The sequence below is a fragment of the Stegastes partitus genome, unplaced genomic scaffold (genome assembly GCF_000690725.1).
Source record: "Stegastes partitus isolate 25-593 unplaced genomic scaffold, Stegastes_partitus-1.0.2 Scaffold1595, whole genome shotgun sequence".
NCBI classification, from domain to species: Eukaryota; Metazoa; Chordata; class Actinopteri; family Pomacentridae; genus Stegastes; species Stegastes partitus.
In genome coordinates this window covers 79920-94549 of record NW_007579326.1, presented here as the reverse complement: position 1 = coordinate 94549, position 14630 = coordinate 79920, and the positions used below count along the sequence as shown (strand labels likewise).

The window sequence follows — 14630 nt, the reverse complement described above, 5'->3', positions numbered from 1 at the left end:
AAAGTGGAAAAAGTAAAGCTTGTATTCCAGAATTGGTATTAACATGAACCCCGGCTGCAATCAAAGTAAAAATAAATGAAACAGTCTTGCAATCTGATCTTGATTTAGATTTTTGGAAGGATTTGTATAAACCACAGTGATATCAGCATAGACAGTATTTTGGGCTTTTAAACATGTTCTCTCTATATATATATTTGTATATATATTTAAGTATGTTTTGTCCTTCCTTTTCAGAGTGGCAGCAAAGTGGCCATTTCCACCACCCCCTTTGAAAACACTTCTATAAAAACGGGTCCCGCCAGGAGGAACAGCTACAGGAGCAAGATGGTCCGATGTGGCAAAAAGCCCAAGAAGGAGAAGACACCAGAAAGGTACAAATCTTCCAAAGAAACTAATATGATGTGAGTTTATTTTAAACCTCTTATTTAGCATTTATATGCTGTACTGTCTGTAAACATTTCAGTGGTTGTACTTATAGAACTTATGACTGTTAACCTGGTGTGAGATTGCTGTAACCATATGTATGAACAATAATGTTTAAAGCTGTACAAAAATGGGTTCAATCTTATGGAAACACACATTACTTTGACCTTCCAGAGATTTCAGCTTCTTTTTGTGGCCCTGTCAGCGCTCAAATGTCGTGAGAGAGAATGAATTAATACATGGCATAGAGGAAGAAGTAGTCATATGTTTACTTCACTGTAAGGACTGACACAGCAGTGTTAAAAAAAAAACTACAGTACAAGTCAGTGCCCTGCAGGAAAAGTCCTATATTACTTAGAGTACACAAGTATTAGTAGCAATAAAAAGGATGAAAGTAAATCTGATCAGAAGGAAAGAAGAAGAGAAAAATCTGATACAAAAATCTGTTTCCAGTTTTTCTCTCATCTTTGATTTTTGCTGAGATAATGGATCATGTGAGCATTCATTGAAATTAAACCATGTGAGAAGTTCAGAGGGAAAAATCCCTGTTTGGTGGAGCTGTTAAGAACTCATAGACATCTGAAATGTGACCTCGACTACACACTGCTTTGTGTTAGGAGTACCGCTGGTTTGATATTTAAAAATGTGTTGCATTTTAAAAGCTTGTTGTATGAAATGTTCACCTCAAAAATAACTAGTAACTACATGTTTTAAATCATATAGAGTAAAATAGTTCTCTCTGAAAGGAAAAGTGGAAGTATAAAGTAGTCTGAAATGGAAAAACTCGAGTCAAGTACAAGTACCTCAGAATTGTACTCAAGTAAATCTACTTACCTACTTTTCACCTGTGTACACATAAATGTATATGGTTACATTACAACTTTACTACATGGTAATAATAATAATATATATATAATAAGATATTAGGAAGATGCTTCACATGAGGAGTTGTAATCGTTGACAACATAACAATTTAAAAACTGCTTAAAACTTCATTACTGCGATACTTAATTTTTATCCATATCCATATATTTTTATATATCCATATTTATTTTTTCAACATACACCTCCACAAAGCACATAACGTATAACGTAGATAATAAGGGAGTTACAGGTATGGAAAAGGTCAGAACTTTGTACTAATATAGGACTCACTACCCAAAGTCTGGTCCTAGTTTCTACACTAACTCCCTAAAAGCTAATGAGGAGCTCAGGGGAGAATTCCTGCCCTTATACTTCTTTCTGTTAGCACAGAAGTTTTGTTTCTGCAGCTCTGCAGGAAATCTGGGTAAGTGAATGATCTCATTTCCTGCGGGGAGCATCACTAAGTTTCCTGCTGGCCTCTAGAGGGCAGACAGACGACGCTCAGGGAATATTTAAATGTGAGAGTCATAACCCTAAAGGATCAGTGGGTTGTTTTGCATCTTAAAACAGCTAACCCTCTGAACTCCCAGCAGTTTCTGGGCATTTTTTTTTTTTACACCTGTCACATTTTTCACACTCCTTTTGCACCTCTATGGAAACAGCACAACCATGAATAGAAGTAGAGAACTCAAAAATTTATTAATTGTATATTTTACAAAAATGAAAAACCTGGAATTAACATATACAACATTTTTTCAAGTGCCCCATAGTTGTTGCCAATGCTGGGACAAGGACTCTACATGCTGTATGTTTTTTGCTACGAACAATGCCACTAGATCTGTTTCCATATCTGAAAACACAGTTCAGCAAAGTCAGCAGAAAAGTATCGTAATTTCTGTCACGCGACTGTTTGTTTTAGTTGATTCATTCATAGGTTAAAGCTCATCACAGCTTAGATTACAGTGACTTTGATGAAATATCATGGTTTTAAGCTGAGATTTAGATCATTTTTTCAACAGAACAACAGATGACAGATGCTCAGATCAGCGACTGTCTGAGAGTAGAAAATCCGCTTATTCTTTCTATTCTTTTCTTTTTTCTTTTTACAGTTTCTGGCTCTGTTAAAAGGTGTAATTTTTGTGATTTTTATTTGTGTAATGACAACATTCCTTCAAAGGTTATATTTATATGTTAAAGGAGAACCTGGAAGTTACATCTGCACATCTTTAGTATTGTCCATGTTTGCTGTGTTATTTATTTACATTTATTTAACAAGGTGTCATAAGCCCGGAATGTCACAGTGGACTGATTCCTTTTTTCTTCATCTCTGTTTCTGTTTTGCAGGCGGCGCTCCCTTTTCAGACGTTTTGCCATGCAGCCTTCCCCTCTTCTGCACACGAGTCGCAGTTTCTCGTCTCTCAACCACTCCCTGTCATCTGGTGAGAGTCTCCCTGGCTCCCCCACCCACAGTCTCTCCCCTCGTTCCCCTACCGCCGCCTTCCGCCCCGCTCCAGATTTCACCCAGTCAGGTGGAGATTTTATCTTGTTTTGATGATAGCTTGAATTGTATTTATATTCTGAGTAATGACCCATTTCTGTTCTTTTTTTTTTGTGCTCATGAATTGCAGGAGGGAACTCTTCCCAGAGCAGCTCTCCCAGCTCCAGCGCTCCAAACTCCCCTGCAGGCTCAGGCCACATCCGTCCCAGCACCCTGCACGGCCTCGGCCCCAAACTGCCCGGTCAAAGGCTCCGACAGGGGCGTCGCAAGTCCGCCGGCAGCATTCCCCTCTCTCCTTTGGCCCGCACACCTTCACCTACCCCTCAGCCGACATCTCCTCAGCGCTCACCCTCTCCCCTCCTCAGTGGACACTCGGTCGCAATTTCCAAGACTACGCAAGCTTTCCCAGCCAAGATACATTCCCCACCCACAATTGTGCGCCACATTGTCCGCCCCAAAAGTGCTGAGCCGCCTCGTTCTCCCCTCCTGAAACGTGTGCAGTCTGAAGAGAAGCTGTCCCCCTCTTACACAGGAGATAAGAAGCACCTGTGCTCCAGAAAACACAGCTTGGAAGTGACCCAGGAGGAGGTGCAGGATGAGGAGCTGAGGGCCGGTGAGCGGGATTACACCGTCCTGCAGAGTGTGGATGAATCAGCCTGCGAGCCGCTGGCAATCACCCGCGTACGACCGGTCGAGCAGGGCTGCTTAAAGAGGCCCATCAGTCGCAAGATGGGCCGGCAGGAGTCTATTGAGGAGCTCGACAAAGAAAAACTGAAGTCCAAGATGGTGGTAAAGAGACAGGACTGGTCAGAGAGGAGGGAGTCTCTGCAGAAGCAAGACGCCCTGCATGACGCTGACTCATCGTCTTTGTGTGGCGATGACAGGGATGAAGGCTTTCTGATCCGAAACCAAAACAAACCCCAGAGCAGCCCAGAGTCCAGCCCCTTAGAGGTCAAAGCTGTTAGCACAACACTTAAAGATGTCTTGTATAAAAAACTGACCACACGTGCGTCTGAGGGCATCGCTGAACCTTCAGGTGGCAGCGGCGAAAGTGAAGGAGGACTCCGATCTGCTCTCTGCTCCATCCACCCAGAGTGGCAGCACTCACGGCAGGGGAAGGACAACATGAAGCCAGACAGGTTGGACTTCAAAGCTCCCAGCATCGAGTTCACTAGAAAGAGGCTGTCGTTCGAAGAGAGAGAAGACTGCATGTGTCGGCTGTCCTCTGGCCTCCACGAGAACCTGCACTTCGGCTCCACCAGGTCGAAGAGCCTCCAGCTGGACACGGCCATCACCCATGAACACATCAAGGCAGGACTGGGGAGCGTTCACTCCAGCCCTGAGGGTCTGGCCCCCAAGCTGTTCTCTGGGAGAGGAGAGAGCGCTGTGGAGAAACTCCAGCTCATCTCCGCTGCAGAGTCTCCGCTCAGAAAGACATCATCAGAATATAAACTTGAAGGACGCCATGTCTCCTCCCTGAAACCTCTGGAGGGCACCCTGGATATCGGTCTGCTCTCAGGGCCCCGAGTCTCCAAAACAGAAACTTGCTTGTCCAAAATGGCAGAGAACACAAGCGACACTGTGTCTGTGAGTCCAGTTTGGCTCCAGAGCCCCACTGAGAGACAGATAACCATCCCCCAGCTAAAGGCTACAGACAAGATAAAGAGCCCCCTGACTTATTCCCTAAACCCTGAAGCTGTTTCTTCTCTAAATAACATCTCCAAAGAGCAGCCAAAAAATGCAGCCACAGAAATTAAAACCAGTGCAAGTGGTGAGAAAACACAAGATAGACTCGGAGGAGAGTCATTAAAGGGCTCAACCAGCAAAGTGGAGGCCTCAACATTTAAACCAGAGAGCCGGACGGGCGTGAAAGCAAGTTCATCACTGGCTCACGACCACAGAGGCCCTCGGCACAGCTCACACTTCTCCTCATGTGGAAAAACACCCTCCATACGGGAAGTGAGCAACGAAGATCAGGAGGATGAAGTGGAGCAACAGGATGTCACACCAAGCACTACATCACAGAGCACTGACAGCTCCAAGACAGTAGTCTCTTTGACTTCAGCAAAGCTGGAAGATGACATAAAAACCTTCCCTGCACCTACACAAGTAGAGCGTCCAGCTGCAGCTGCCAACGAGCCATTACCTGTAGCACCGAGGCCAAGTGTAAACTCTGGTTTGGATACAGGTCAGCTTCAGAGCTGTGAGAAAAGAAAAGCTGCCGCACAGAACTCAAACGTGACGTCTGTTTCTAAGGTGAATGCACAGAAAGACTCTGCACAGGTTCCAGAGAATGTGTTTTCAAAACAGCAACAGTTAAACATCTGTTCTGCAAATACACAACCCCAAGTTTCTATCACAGCATCAGCAGTTGGCTCCATACGTGACAATAAATCCAGCAGCTTGAAATCCGAACGGCAGGACTGCTGTGAAACATCTGTTAGTAAGGACAATGTGCAATCTAACAGAGATCCAGGCAGCAAGAAGGAAATCAACACATGTGCTACGGTTGCAAAAGTGGAGCAGCAGAGAGAAGTTTCTACAAAGAGCACATCATTAAATATCATCACAGAAGTCACACTGAGCGTGAACAAAAAGGATAACACTGTGTCTGCTGGTGCAATAGAGGACAGCAGCATATTGCTGCAGAGTAAAGACGTTCCCATATCACCAAAGACAAAGAATACAGGCAATGTGAAAGATTCAGAGCAGCTGTCAAAAAGCTATCCAGCTGTAAAAGCACAACACAAGTCTTCTGATTCAGAAATTTGCACGTCTAAGAAAGAAGACACTGTTATCAACACGAAAGAAGACACTGTGGTCCCTTCAGCTAAACTGAAAAGTTCAGCTTCAGCAGCTACAAATGAAAATGTTGTGAGTCCCAAGAGTAAGTCAAGGCCTGATCCACAACCTGCACCACCCACGTCAGCGAGGTCAGACAAGGAGACAAAAACACTAGAAGTGAAATCTCACAGCACAGCTCCTCCCGTCCCCGTCGTCAAGGGCAGTCCAAATTCAAAACAGAGAGACCAGCCCAAGGAATCGGCGCACGCAACAACTTCAAACGTTCAATCAACCCATGACGCTAAACGGAAAGAAGCCCCGCCGCCATCGGCTGGAGCTGACATAAAGCACCAAGAATCTGGGCAGCCGACACATTCGCCCACTAATGCTGACGTGAAGCAAAGCAAAACCCAGCCCAAAGGTTCTGTAGCAATTTCAACTCATGCAGTAAAAGACAGCACAGACTCAAAGCCAAAATCTGTCCCTCCTAAATCTGTCACATCGTCAACTCTAAAGCCGGCTGTAGCTCCAACACCAGTTATTAAACAGAGTCTTGATGCCAAACCTAAAGACTCCTCACCCAAAAACCAAGCGGCAGTCCTTAAAGACCATCGTGACTCGAAACCAAAAGACGTTGCTTCACCTCAGCAGCAGCTCAGGAAGGAGACTCCGCCAGCATCACAAGTTTCCTCTCAACCCGATCCCCCCCCAGTGCTGCCGAAACCTGCGGTGAAAAAAGAAACGCATTCACCGAGCAGCGGAGCCGCCTCAGGCAAAGTCTCCAGCTGCGAATCCGTAGTCAAGGTGTCCAAGGACAGCCCCAAGTCCGAAGCACTCAAATCGGACAGCCACAGGGCCCCAGAAACCAGAACCACCACCACCCCTGACAAGCAGACGCCCTCCGGCCGGAAAGAGCCAGCCGAGAGGAAGAAAAAAGAACCGGCTCAAGAGGTCACGTCTGCACAGAAAAACACAAAAAGGGACACATCCAGGGCTTCTCCCTCTGCTCTCAAAGACAGCTCAGACAAAGACACCAGCAGGTGCAAGCAGCAGAAGGAGTCGCCTCGTAGTTCCAGCAACAAAAAGTAACAAGAGGGAAAATAGCAGCCAACATTACCGCTTCAGAGGTGTAATAAAACGTTAGAAATGATTTGTGCGAGCATCATCATGCCTTCTTTTTTTTGTTGTTGTTGTTTTTTTTGTTAGAGGACCGGGAAAGCTGTTACATGCTGATGTAGAGGAAGGTGTGTGCGTGTGTGTTTCATAAGATTATTTACATCGATGTTTCTAGGTCTGAATGTAGGCAACCGTGTGCTGATCATTTTCTCCTGTTTTACATTAAGTGAATGTTTGGACGATTTTCTTTGTGTTCATCGCAGAATGCTTTGTGCAATCAGTATGTCAGGGGCAATAGGGAGGAGCCTTACAGAGGTGGCGATGTACTGTACAGTCAGTGCCATAAACGATTTTTGAATTGCACTCTTACTTCTAGACTCGGAGGACCTGATGTCGAAGTCTTTTAATGCAGTAGACCACACAGCTCTGCTCAGCAACTTAGCAACTGTTGTATTGTTTCTGTACAGTATGATCAGATTGCTTTTCTGTTGGGTTTCTCGCAGTGGTACACAGAGGAAACGCACTATGTCCTGTGCTTTTCACCTAAAATAGAATTTAAAAACAATTACAGAATCATACTTTGGTTCTAGAAATCATAAATTAGTGAAGGGGCCTTAGATTTATGGGAAATAAAACTTGCTGTTCTTAGCAAGACGTGGTGTTTATTCACATTCCTCTGACATCTGTACATATATTTTTGATTTTTATGCAATATGGTGTAAATATGATGACATTGTACAACGGGGATTCATGGGCTTACATGATTGTTGTTTGTATTATATGTATAGATTTTGCAGTGTCATGTTTGTATGCTCGATATTAAGAGTGTCACGTTCTGCTTGTGTGGTCTAAAGTAAGCTACTGCGACGTATCTCATCAAAGGTGTCCTCTTCTTTGTGACTTTTAACATGTTTCCACATGTTCCAAAATTAACTTGAAGAGAGGCGAGAAGGCATGAGGGGGTAACTGGGCTATTTCTAAGAAAAAAACAAAAAAAAAAATGTAGCATTACATAACAAAACTGTGAGGGCTGTCAGCGTTTCCCAAGAATGTCTTTATCGTTGACGGCGGCTAAGTAGAACGACGACTGTGTGAAATCCAGAATATCGTGTTTGATTAACGAGCTGAACCAGCCGGTAATTACTGCAGTAGATTTCTAAAAGGCGTCCTGTCGGGTTGTGTCCACACCGTGATGTATGATCAATCATGTGAGGAAGACGAGCTGTTGTTGCAGTCATGTGTTTGTGTTTGGAACTCGGAACGAGCAGCGATCAGCTCAAAGCTTCACCTGGGCAAAGATTTGACGAGGAATCCTGATTGTTTGTCCACAACATGAATTTGATGTTGGTGTGCAAATACTTGGTACTATACATAGAGGCTGTCATATATCCACACTCACTTCTTGCTACTTACACACACCGACACACGTTTCTTTACTGTAGATGCCTTTAAATTGCAAAACCCTAAACGACGACCAGAAAGTAGCCTAGGACACTAGTAGTATTTGCTCCGTTGTGCTGGCTATAAAAAAATGAAAAAAAAAGAAACAATAATCTTGTCTACTACATATATGTTGAAGAGAAAACACTTCATTTAACCTGACACAGCATATATCTAAATGTTCCTGTATCTACGAATGAAAGCGAAACACAAGATTGACAGCAGAGATTTTAATGTTCTAAGAATCTGATGTTTACCTGCATTAGATATTGTAAATGTATTGCTAATGTATTGTGAGAGAACAAATGCACCTTAATGTTTGCCAATATTCAGTTCAGATGGTGAGTAAAGGAGGATCTGAAACTGAAAGTGGTTTATGAATCCAACACTTTTGATTTGAATGAATTTATCAAACCGTGTAAACCCCCCCTCCCCCCTCCCCCCCCCCACACATGCGTTTTATTTCCTGTGACGAAAGACATTTAAATCCTCAAAGCACATTCAATGTTTGTTTACAAAGCATCATGGATGTATATTTTGTATATTGTTGATTTGCCAAATCTATGTTCTGTGTCACAGATGATGTTGTTTCTAGTCGTGTGAGACTCTGCTCCCTCGCCACCAGGATGATGTTTAATAAGAACATTTGTTTGTGCAGTAATAATGTCTTTACATACGTCAGGTTCTTCTTTGTCTGCTTGTCTTTTCAGTTCATTTTCTTTCTTCCTCTGTGCAAAACTAGTATTAGATGAACTTGCTTACGATGGTTTGTCTTTTAGAATATGTGCAATAAAAGTGTTTTGAGTTTTGTATTTTGCCCAAGGAAAGCTCTATGGATGTCATAGATGTTGTATATTAAAACAGATATTTATACTTCTAATGTTGCGTAATACTGAAAATAAAATGGAATTATAAATTATTTGTTTTATTTTTTTTTTCTTTTGTTTCTTCTCACATACAAAAAAACACCAAAATTATTTTTTACTCAGAGTAATAATATTGGAAATACAGGGCAGCACTTATTCACATGTATTGTTCTCAAAAGCACCATGTGTAAGGGTTTAAAAATTCCTGAGTTACTCCCATTGGACACTGTGCCAGAAAGGCAGTTCTCAGTGAAGCTCAGCTTTTCCTAAAGTGTGCAATGTTAAGTATTACAATACGAACATTTCTGAAGCAAAAGTGTGTCCCTTCAATATTTTACAGTAGCACCGCTGCAACAACATCACCTTCAAAGACTGTCTGTCCTAATTCTGGTCAGATTAAAACATTGTTCACCATGCAAGACTGGAAATTCTTTGTTTTTTGTTTAATAGGTCTGTAAAAATCAAATATTAATATAAAAACTATATATCTATATAAAAATATATATCTCCAGTTTGTCTGTTTTGCTCATTGTGTTAATTGCTGGCGTTAACCAATAGATTTCAAGCAAAAATTAAATACTGAACACGTTTCAACATATTAGATTTCCAAGATAAATAAATAGTAAATAAATATTTAATATCTACTTGGATTACATTACTGTTTTTCTACAGCTGTTGCCTTTCCAGGAAAGCACCTAAGAAATATCTAGAAATTACAGACATTTTAATTTTTTATTTTTTTTTTAAGCCATTGTGTCCATGCAGACCATAAACTTAATCTGAGGTCATCCAGTTTTTTTGTTTGTTTGTTTGTTTGTTTTGTTTTGTTTGTTTTTTTAAACAAAGAAAACAAGACTTTTTAAGAAAAGACATGTTCATGTAAAGGGAGCAATCCTCTGTGTTCTTTAAATGTACACTGACATGGCGAACAAAGAAGTCTGCACAGAGCTATGATATCTGATGCAGCATCAGTAGGGGGCAGTAGCTTTCTACATGTGTGGCGGGCGGGGGAACACTGCTGAAGTACGTCCTCTGTTACGCAACGTAGAGATACAGAGGACAAATGAAGTGTAGTGTAATGTACAGAAAGCCTCTCCTCTGAAGAGCCTGATAAAGCTGCGTGTTTAACCTTTCTCCCCCTCGTGAATCGCCACCTCACCGACTAATCTAGGAACTGTGTTGTCAGGGGTAATTGTGACTGGTAGGGTCTCCCAAGGTAAACTGGTTGTGTGTGAGCGGTGAGGCTATGAGTGATTCCAAAGACTCCTATAGGAAGAAAATCAAAGAACCAAGATGTCTTGCCCTGAGTGGGTGCACTGGGACCCTGACCTGGAGCCAGGCCCGGATTGAGGTGGCTTGTCGGTGAGCACCTGGTGGCCGTGGTCTTCATCCACGTGCTCGGTCAGGCTCTAGTGAACCCACCAATTGCAGCAGAGGCCATAGGGGTCCTGTGCATTGTGGATTGAACAGCTTACCCCCACGACCTGGGTAAGCACTAGAAAATGGATGGATTTAAACTTTCTTCTTTTATACAGATTGCGAACTCTAAGCAGTCACATAAAGGGCATTAATCTGCATTTCTCCCATCATCCATCAAATATGAAGTTCCAGATATTATGTCTTGATATTATCTGTGGGTTGAAGCAGCATATTTGGTTTGATCAGATGAGGGAGAGAAATACCCAGAGCACATTAGGCCTCTCTTCCTGACACAGAAATACTGTAAATCCCTGTTGATCTTCAGTAACTGTCTCCTCATACATTATTAATGGTACAGATGGATCAGTGTCCACACACGCTGATTACTCAGCAAAAATAATAATTAGAGGAATGAATGGGGGGGGGGAAATCCTCTTATGTTTTGAGAATCCCGTTGGGAGAGAGGGGGTGTTGCAGCAGCTTCTACTGGGCAAAAAAAGAACATTATGTTAACTCATTTATTAGCATTCATTGGCTGTGTGCTTAATCTTAACTGGTTTCAAGTGTGGAAGTTTCCACCCTGCAAGAGATTCCTGTCTGGATGTTTTAAAATCATGTCACAGAGAAAAATAATTCCGTCTTTTCCACGTCTATAAAGCAGGTCAGTATATTTAGGTGTTATAAGGATGCAAAACAAAGTCTTCTCAATATAAACCATCTCCCATATTTTACTCCACTATTCTGCTTCACCCTCCATTCTCGTACACCCACTTAAAAATAAAACAAATGGTCTGTTATTTAATGGATTGTGAGGTTTATAAAACGTATATGTACATCTGGCTGATTCCAGAAGCAGGAGGCCGGCTCGTCCCTAATCCATTCTACAGAGACTGATCAATACTAATGATGTGAGCAGCCATGTGCATTGTTATCGATAGGGTGTGGAGTTAAAAGGATGGGGGAGCACATATGTGTGCACGCAGACACACGTGTACATTGTAGAGAGTGAAATGCTAAGTGAAAAACAAGGTTAACAATCCACATCAGGGCTAGCAGTTCTCTGATGTGTGTATTTAGACACAGCAGTGCTTTCAGCTAAATATCAGCAGGCAAACATGCTAATGTTTAGCAGGTGTAATATTTACAATGCTCACTGACTTAGTTTATTGTGTTAGCATGCTAATGCACAATACTAGCATGCTGTTGTTAAGTAGGTATAATGTTTACCACGACCATCACCTTAGTTTAATGTATTAGCATGCTAATATGCTGTTGTTTAGAAAATCTAATGGTTGTCCTTTATAGCATATTAGCAAAGCTATTGACATGCTAATATACAATACAAAAATAAACTGTTGTTTATCTGGTATCATGTTTATCATATTCACCATATTAATTTAGTAAAAATAGAAATGCTTCACAGTGACAGTGCTAACTGGCTGTTGTTTAGCAGGTTTACCTTGTCACCACATTAGCCTGTTAGCCTGCTAACGTGTTCATAATGGCAATGCTAACATGCTGATGTTAAGCAGGTCCTGTTTAAAGTTTAGCATGTTCTACATCTGGATTTAGTGCATTAGCATGCTAACATGTTAGCATTCACTGTGGTGCTAACATGCTATTGTTTAGTGTCACAGTTTAGTGTATTAGCATGCTAACATGCTCACAATGATAGTGTTAACAAACTATTGTGTCTCAATTATAGTGTTTATCATGTTTACCACATTATATTACTTTAACATGCTAACATCTGCTAATTAGCATTCAACTGTGAGTGCACCAAAACAATGACAAATAGTACCTCCAGTTCTATGAGCATGTAGGAAATAGAACAAAGGAGAATTTGTTATGATCGCCTATATAGTTATTATATCGTATAGTAAATTTACATTGTTTAGATTAAATTAGTTTAGATTAGATGAGACTAGATTAGATGAGACTAGATTAGATTAGATTAGATTAGATTGCACTTCATTTTTCACCACCAATGGGGACAGTAACATTGTTGCAGCAGTATAGACACAGGAAAGAGTACGAAAAAGTGAGAGGAAGAAAAGAGAACAAATAAACTATAAATAGGAAGAGCTGAGAAATGTAATACAATAGAGCTACACACACACACACACACACACATACACACACACACTATATATACACTATAGAGCCATATAATGGATACTGTGAATTAAAAAATACAAAAAGATAAATAGAATCAAATAAAATATGGTACAATTATGATGGTTGTTGATGATGACGTGAGAAAGGAGTAGACAGCAACTCAAGGAGGCCGTCAAGAAGGCAGAAGAAGTGCCACTTGTTGATTTTTCCAAAGTCGCAAATGAAGCCCTAAACAGGAGTTTTTCATTATTAGTTGCTCTTTTCCACCTCAAAAAATGTGGTCAAAAAGATTCTAAGGGAAGGTTCTCGTGCGCTGCAGAAAGGTTCAGGCCACCCTGAAACACTACAAAAGTTCTTGCGGTGGAAAGTTATGGTTGCAGACAAACAACAGCCGGTCTGAACAAGAAATGGCATTCCCCACCAGCAGCAGCCTCCCCGTGTGGGACAAACCAACCCCACACACCACGTAAACAGCTCAGGATCAGCTCGAGGAACATGACAACGAGCCAAAGATGTTGACACAGTCTCCAGATCCAAAACTGATCCAGCATCTGCGGAATGCACCAAACCAAGCACCATGCACAGAAACCCCACCCGACATCCCACAGGACCCAAAGGACTCGCTGCCAACCGGCCCGGTGGCACCCGGAGGAACTGTGCGTCCAGAGCTTTCCTCTGGCAGCACAGAGAGGACTGTGGCTGAGTTGTGTATGTAGACAGACCGGTACAAACAGTTATAAGCATTTGATTCTCCTGCTGCAGTTTGCAGTCATTGACTCAATAAAATGGAAATGTGACCCTTATAAAAAAAAAGAAAACAGTGGTGGGAAGATTGCTTGTTCCTGAAGGCACATGCAATCTGAGACACGCAGAGATAAATCCATTCTGGCCCGTATTAACTTTGTTGCTGGAATTTGTTCGAGTACACTCTGTGACTTGGTGAGAAGCCAAAACTCCAGCCCAGCTCTCATATCTCATGTTGCAACTAATGGCTTCTGGCCGAGCTCAGCCACTGGGCCATCACGCACACAGGGAGGAGTGAGCTTATTGTGTAGGAGTGGGTTCGCTCTCACGTTAGAAAAACTTAAAAAGTGTGGCTTCTGTTAGAAAACACTGCATTCCTTACGGTTTCTCTCTCTCTGCTGGACTCTGAATTGCATTTTAATCACGGTGCGTTTTCACCTCTTCCGACTTCCACTTTATTGACTCTGCTCGTTACAACTGCCCCGCCCAGATTGTGTGACATACAATCCTGCAAATATAAAAGTATCTCAGCCGCTTTGGATCGTGAAGTACTTTTCAAGAAGCGGCCCAGCGGCAAAAACATTCTTGAGTATTATGCAACAGTTCAAACTGTCACGTCTGTCCCGTGCTCAACCAGTTTGTCATGTGACTTATATGCTGCTGTAACATATTTCAGCGTGTCCATGCAGTCGTTTCTGCGAAGTCATACGAATGATGCAATGTAGACACAAGGAAAAGTGAGCGTTTGTGTGTGTGTGTGTGTGTGTGTGTGGTGGTGGGTGGCGTCTGGTTGAGCGTGGGCGAGTGAAAAGTACACAATATGGGGGTTACCACCAGGGCGGAATACCAATAAAAGAATATTATTTTCAGAACTCATGGAGATGCTTGTGTTGCAACAATTCAATAAATAAACAGTTTGCGTGGCTGCAATGAGACACTCGGTTAAAAAAAATACAAATCTGTGACTAGAAAGTCTCCCTGTGTGGCAAAATACAAAGAGCACGATGATGAAAACCCTCCTGTGTAGTTACAGTGAAATGAGAGGATGATGTACGACTGGATGGTGGTTCCTGTGTGATGCTGCTAAACGTTGGGCGTACGAACAACTGTGAGCTCAGACACACAACGTATAGCTTTTGTGTATTGTCTTTATTTAGTTTGTGTGCTCGTGCCGCTCGGTTCTGTGACCATAGCTTGACTTGCATTGATTCTATAAACAGGCCGCTGATGTCACTGTTTGGTTTTTAGGTGTGGGCTCAGTGTGCGGCAGGAAATAAGGAACTCATGAATCCAAATTACCTGCAAAGTTGTGGTTTGAATGCATGATAAGCATCTCCAGTCACATTACTTTTTGCTTC

General features: G+C 42.2%; 1 protein-coding gene across 3 annotated transcripts in view; it reads left to right on the top strand.

Annotated features, from left to right (window-relative positions):
- LOC103371489 (microtubule-associated serine/threonine-protein kinase 3-like) overlaps nt 1-9044 on the top strand; it is a 46091-nt gene extending 37047 nt beyond the window's left edge. For 2 of the 3 annotated variants that reach the window (XM_008300836.1, XM_008300835.1), the window contains 3 exons: nt 235-371; nt 2632-2816; nt 2916-9044. In XM_008300836.1, coding sequence (XP_008299058.1) covers nt 235-371; nt 2632-2816; nt 2916-6658 — 4065 coding nt within the window. In that variant the 3' untranslated portion in view covers nt 6659-9044. Of the gene's footprint in view, nt 1-234; nt 402-2631; nt 2817-2915 lie in introns of all 3 variants that reach the window. The other variant, XM_008300834.1, reaches the window with a different exon arrangement.
- The last annotated feature ends 5586 nt before the right edge of the window (nt 9045-14630 follow it).